Here is a 6,599-nt window from a genome sequence, read left to right on the forward strand (position 1 = left end):
CTAACACATCAATGAACATATATGGGTGAAGAGCTCAACAGTGTAAAGCATTGTGTATCATGTAGTAACATCAAAATGTGTGTTTTTCTGTATGTTATGCTATTATGAGTCATGCCACAGCGTGTTGGGCAGCCCTAAGTGGGGCCAGGTGTGTTGTTGAAACGCCAGTGAAGAGGGCATTTCCTCCATTGTTGTGGAAGATTGCCAGGGCTTGGGCAGTGGATTTGAAGTGCTCAGGAGGGAGAAATGGTTAGCTTGTACCAGGCATTTTGGGGCTGTTTCCTGATATATTGTCATAAGAAGAGTATTGAGAGTTAAGGGACTCTGCACGTGACTGGGCAGCAGTCTGACCGGACGTTGCCCACCTGGATGGCTGGCCCCTTTCTGAGATGTAAGTCGCAACCAAGTTGGGAATTGTGCCCTAGAGTCCCATCCTGTTCGCACGTAGGTTGGTCAGTGTGAGGTGTTCGACCATGTGGAACGCGACAGAGTGGTCGAGGAGCACCAGGATGCATGGGTCACCTTTCTCCATGATTTCAATAGCATCATATACATATATGACCTGGATGGTGGCTGTTTCAGTGCCTAATTTTGGTCTGAACCCAGATTGGTACTCACGGAGCAGGCTATGTTATTTAATCTGATCAGGGAGTTGGTTGGCAGCTGCCTTTGCAATGGTTTTTCCAATAACTGAGAAGCTATTGATCGGTCAAAGGTTCCTGAGATGATCTGGGTCCAAGATGGGCTTTTTGAGCAGACGGCAGATTAGTCCTTTTTTTATGGTGGTGCCACAGGTAACCCTTTAACAGGGCATAATGGAACCCCCTGCACCCCAAAGGGTTTTCGGAGAGCTGTGCAATTCCAGCTTCATCCACACTCTATCCCCCTGTCTCTCGTCTCTTTAGGTGCATTTTCCTGGAGGAAAAACGAGCTTGTTCCTTCAGTCGTGAATCAAAACTGCAGACTAGAAAAAAAAACTCAAGAAAGGGGCTCACAACACATGATCATGTTTTATAATGTGGTCATGCGTCACTGAAAATGGTTCTGAATAGTGTTGCAGAAAAGAGCTGCTTCATTACAGAAGGCCCTTTACTTCCTCCAGGTCTAGGAGCAAATGGGACACTGACTTTCCCTCTTGGCAAGCATTCGAGAACGGCCTTTGGTCAGAGGCAACCATTGTCGACAAAGGCTTTCTATGCTTACGTGTGACTTATGCTTTGAAAAGGTCGGAATTGACACAAACGCATGGCACGCTTTGTTCACAAAACGTTGATTTCCCATGCACACTTCACCTATGTGTGGGCAATGCAAGCACACATCCATACATTTTGCAGACACAGGTTACTATCAGATCAGAGAGTCCACCCTGGGGCTAGTGCCACGCACTGTCAAGGGGGGGCTTTGATAGGCAGTGCAAATGTTGTTCCACGTTCACACCTCCTTTCATTTTGTGATTATTCACAAATCTGCAGGTATAGGACCTGATTTGCAAAGCGTTTTTCAATGGGACCTACTCATTGCAAAACTCTTTTGCAAATCAGTCTTGTCCCACTAATGTGTGCACTTCACTTCCACTGAACTGGTGTCAGTGTAAGTGTTGCAGAGAATACCTGTCCAAAGTGTTCCAACTGATGTGCTAACTTCAGCACGTGTGTAGGAAAAGCTAACATGAATCCAAACAACAAGTATACAAACAGAAAAGCTACATTTCATTTTAACAATTTCAAAATACACTGGTAAAACCAGCCTCTTGCTTAATATGCACTCTGCGTATTGTAGGCACATGCATTTGTTGAAGATTTAGGCATGGGCACTTGCTTTTTTAAGCATGAGTGTCACATGCTTCTTGGTGACTGATAATTTACCCGCACCTGGAGATTGTGCATAGTGTGAATTATGCTTGTAAGAAGGAACCTTTGTGGATCAAGACCTCTGTCTTTTCAAAGGGGTGGGAATGGGATGGAGGCCTACATTTTCACATAACAAAAGCAGCGATAGCTAGAAGGTTTAGAATTAATCTTAACCTTTGGCATTGCTCTGGGTGACCCTCCAGACCATCGTTCTTCGCTTGCCAAGCCATACAAAAGGGGAAAGACCATATTCAAATCAGGTTTGGCCCCAACCCAAAAGGGGCTGTCCAGCCCGAACTGCTTGGTCAGATCTCTTCTGCACGAGACCACAAGCATCACCAAACATGTTTCGACCTCGTTGAGCCTCATCAGTGAGGAGTAGCTTGGGTCTCTAGGCCCAGCAGCCATGGGACCCACGTCTGGGCATACTCGTCCCACTCGGAGTGACTATACTAACACAAAAAAGGCAATGGTTGGAAGGTTTAGAATTAATATTAATCTCTGGCATTGCTCTGAGCAACCCTCGAGACCATTGTTCTTCACCTGCCAAGACATTGCAAAAGGGGAAAGACCATATACAAATCAAGCTGGTGGTCTCGTGTAGAAGAGATGTGACCTAGCTGTTCGGGCTGGACTGCCCCTTTGGGGGTGAGACCAAGCTTGATTCGCATATGGTCTTTCCCCTTTCTGTAATGGTTTGGTAGGTGACGAACTATGGTCTGGAGAGTTGCCCAGAACAATTGCCAGGGGTTTAAGATTCATTCTAAACCTTCCAGATATCACCCCTTTGTTTCTGCTATCTAGATTATCAAGCAGTGTATGGAATATGTATACAAGATTGACAGAGGAGTTGGGAGTGCTAACACTTTAAGAAAAAGTCGAGATGTTTTGGGAGCTCTGGTTAACCTTGTGGCATTTGAATTTTGAAGCTGTAATTAGCAATCTTCAATTTAAATGGGTTGAGAATTAAATGTGTTTAAATATAGTCACTGTAGAGAGGGGACATGCAGATGTATTTTTTTCCCAAGCTTGACACTGTAGCATTCTTAGCAACCTGAGGGCAGCCATTGGCACACACACGTTTCTCCCTCTAGAAGTCTGTCAGTCCAGGCGACTGACACAGCAAGGCTTGCACTCTGCAACTAAAGCATCTGCAATATCCTTGGGTCCGCTAATACTATTTTCTTATGTCTTTAGAGTATTGATATCTACCAAAGTTGGCGAATTTAATTCATGTGTTAAAAGGCACTGTGGATTTTAATTTGTAGCAGAACATCTATCTGAGATTACTAGTGTAATCTATTAGTAGCAGCTCCAGCTTGGCCTGGTGGATTGTTCATGCCTGCAGATACTGAGACGTATTAATATATGATCACCCACACATCCGCAATTGATGGACTTCTTTTTAATGCTGTCCTTTATAGAGTCTGTCCATTCCATTATATCCATTTAGGAAGAAGCCATTAGTGGTTTTCAGAAATGTCTTTCCCCCTCTCATCCCACCCCTCAACAGAGTATTTTAAGTACTTTCATTTAAATGCACCAGCAAGGTAAATATGTGTTGTGGTTATACTAAAATGATGTTTCCTTTTTAGGTCCTGTCCATTTCAATTTCCCCCCTTTAGGGCGAGGCCATCATTAGCTTTCAGAACTCCCCTTCCCATCTGATCCCATTATTCCGTAAGTGTCTTTTCGTGTTGGACTTGTAATCATTATGTGTTTTTTCTTTCTCTGCAGTAAAGGTAAGTGATATCATAATACAGACACTGAAGAAAACCACTCCCATCTCCAGGAAAGTGGAGGAAAAGGACAATGCTGACCTATCTTTAGATGAAGAAGACCAGGAGCCTATGGGCGGGGATCCAAAGGAACCTGTCGACCAGAAGCAACCAGCTAAACCCGCAGTGGATAAAATGGACAATGCAATTCCCAAAGACCAAGAAGAGGACAATGTTGTTGAGGAGGAGAACGAGGAGGACAACCTTTTAGATTAAGTTGCCCTATTGTCCCATGTACGAATTCAGATTTACTATTTCAACCACTTAATCACTTTACATATCCACTTTAGAACGGCACTGAGTATTTGGGCCATAAACTTCTAAAAACCAATACACAACTTATTTGTCATTGTGCTGGTGAAAGGTGTCATCTGCTGAGTGATCATTGCAGAAGCAACCCTGATGTGTATCCCTCTGCTCCACTTGGTCTTTAACAGGAGTAATTCTGAAGAAATGGCAGGACTCTTCCTATAATTAAGCAATATGCCCCGAGCGGCGGGGTATTTCCAACTCAGGTAATGCTACGGGCCCATAGTTAAAGACCCAAGCAAAGCAAGTGCCTTAATGAAGGCCCCGGTGCATTACCTGAGTCGGTAATGCCCCCGCCGCGAGGGGCATATAGCATTAGTAGCCCGGCCTGCAAGATCTGCGTGATCGGGGCACTAAAAGCATTTATTTTGTCCCGAAAGGCTGCAGCGTTCTGGGACAGAAAGAAAAAAACTACCAAGAAAATGGCCGCCGGGAAAGGGAAATCGGAGTCCGTTTTCCCTTTCCATGGTGGCCATCGGGAGCAGATGCGCTGGGAAAGGAAGCGTTCCCAGCGTGTCTGCTCCCGAAAACAAAAAAAGAAAAAGGTAAGTGGGGTTGCGAGAGTGGAATGGAGAGAGGAAACAAATAAAATAAAATAAACGTACCTGGGTCCCGGAAGGGGACGATGGAAGCCTCCAGCCATGTGGAGGCTCGGAGCGGGGATGGCCCGGCTCCGATTCTCCACACCCAGCCATCGTCCTCCACCGGGTACAAAGCAGGCTGAAGGTGAGTGGGGTTGGGAGGGAGGGTGAAAAAAAAGAAAAAGAAAATACGTACCTGGGTCTCCTGCAGTGGTCGATGGAAGCCTCCAGCCGTGTGGAGAGTCAAAGCGGGGCCATCCCCGCTCCCAGTCTCCACAGGGCTGGAAGCTGCCAACGTCCCCCACCGGGGACCAAGCAGGCTAAAGGTAAGTGGGGTTGGGAGGGAGGGTAAGGGGGAGGGCAAAGAAAAAAAAACATACCCGAGTCCCCGGCAGGGGGCGAAGCCAGCTTCTCAGCCGTGGGGAGGCTCAGAGCGGGCATGGCCCCGCTTCGAGCCTCCTCATTGGCTTAGAGGCTGCCACGCCCTGCCAGGAACAATGGCCGTGGAATCCCGGCCGAGGCATTCCCAGCCGGGTAATGCCTCGGCGAGTGCCAATAAGAATGGTTCTTTCATTCTGATTGCGCCCTCGCTGGGTACTAATATTGCATATACATCAACAGAGGAAACCAAGAGCACCAATAACACCAGGGTTCCACAGCTAGTCTAGCGAAAAACTCTACTCCACCAGTAAAGGGCGAGACTGTAGATATTCTACAATGTCATTGATGGGTCCCTTTGATATCAGACATCAGATGGCAGTACAGGGCCAATTGAAATATCATCAACAGTAGCCATTCTAAAATGTTAATGATGGGTGTCTTTGAAGGCATCCAATTTGGGATGATCATGTTGAGCCAATTGAAAATCTGCGTATGATACCATTGACAATAACTATTCCAAATTGTCAAAGGTGGGTCTCTTTGATGATATGAGACATGGAATGAGAGCAGAGGGCCAACCAAATATACCTCTCATTAGTAGTTGCTCTAGAATGTCAATGGTGGGACACTTTGATGACAACAGAAATGGAATGGGAGCAAAAGGCCAATTATTTGCAAGTCGTCCAGCGGGCTGAATGAGCCTTGCAGTGCAACCTACTCTCAGTGCAGTACTTTTCATTACTATGTCCACATTAAGAAACCATTAGGAAAAATACTTAAACAGACTGGAATTAGAATTGGAAAGTGGAATATGGCTTACTGCCTGCACAATGCTTATTGGGCGGTTACCAATTCATGAAAATGCCTTTCATGGTGTGGCATGTTAAAAAGTTTCCTTTATTGTATGGGATATTGCACAACATTTCCGGTTCCTAGAATATGTGATACTGATAAGATGTTTTAGCTGATTTGTTACAGTTGGAAATACAAATGTGAAAACTGTATTTTTTAACATAGCATTTGTCAAACAAATTCATTTTAATTCACTTTAGTCAAAATCAGACAGCCAAATGTCCTGTTAATGTGCAATCAGTGAAGGCGAGGCAGAGAAAACGAGGCATTTTCTGGATATATTAATCCGTTGTGATGGGCATCAGCAACAGAACCCAAAAGTTGAACATCAGTCTCATAACATCTGTTATAGTTCCGGCTTAAAATTGATTGACGTGACAACCAGAATGAAATTTCACTCAATTTATATTCCCTTAGTGCATCAATTTATTATCAACAATTAATGTATTTTAGCTTTGCAAATAAAATTTGGAATGAGGCCACATTTGTTCTTTCTCAATGCGCTTGATCCAACAAGGGATCGTCTTCAGGAGGACTGGACTTTACAAAGCAAATTCAACATATAACCAAATCATCATTTTCACCACATTGTTTAGATAAGTCATTCGTAAACCGTAGGTGTTTAGCTTTCTTATTTGTCAGCAGGCTATATTCAGTTCTGAGTACGTATGTATTGACTGCTGACCTTCTAGTCATAATTCACAAAGAGCTTGCATCCATTTATAGAGCAGTATAGGTCTACAAATCACGGTGAACTTTAGAGATCGTAATGCCTGAAAAGGGTGGAGGTCTTGTGTTTAGTGTACACTTTCACTACTTTGCCACCCTCTTTCTGTAATGTATTGTAG

General features: G+C 44.6%; 1 protein-coding gene across 1 annotated transcript in view; it reads left to right on the forward strand.

Annotated features, from left to right (window-relative positions):
- Positions 1-6,233, forward strand: part of LOC138513860 (Golgi membrane protein 1-like) — a 191,322-nt gene extending 185,089 nt beyond the window's left edge. Inside the window, exon 10 of the mRNA XM_069628975.1 lies at positions 3,588-6,233. Within this exon, the coding sequence (XP_069485076.1) occupies positions 3,588-3,844 (257 nt within the window). The 3' untranslated portion in view covers positions 3,845-6,233. The remainder of the gene's footprint in view (positions 1-3,587) is intronic.
- The last annotated feature ends 366 nt before the right edge of the window (positions 6,234-6,599 follow it).

Source organism: Ambystoma mexicanum, chromosome 12 (genome assembly GCF_040938575.1).
Source record: "Ambystoma mexicanum isolate Mex_15411 chromosome 12, UKY_AmexF1_1, whole genome shotgun sequence".
In the NCBI taxonomy this organism is placed as follows: domain Eukaryota; kingdom Metazoa; phylum Chordata; class Amphibia; order Caudata; family Ambystomatidae; genus Ambystoma; species Ambystoma mexicanum.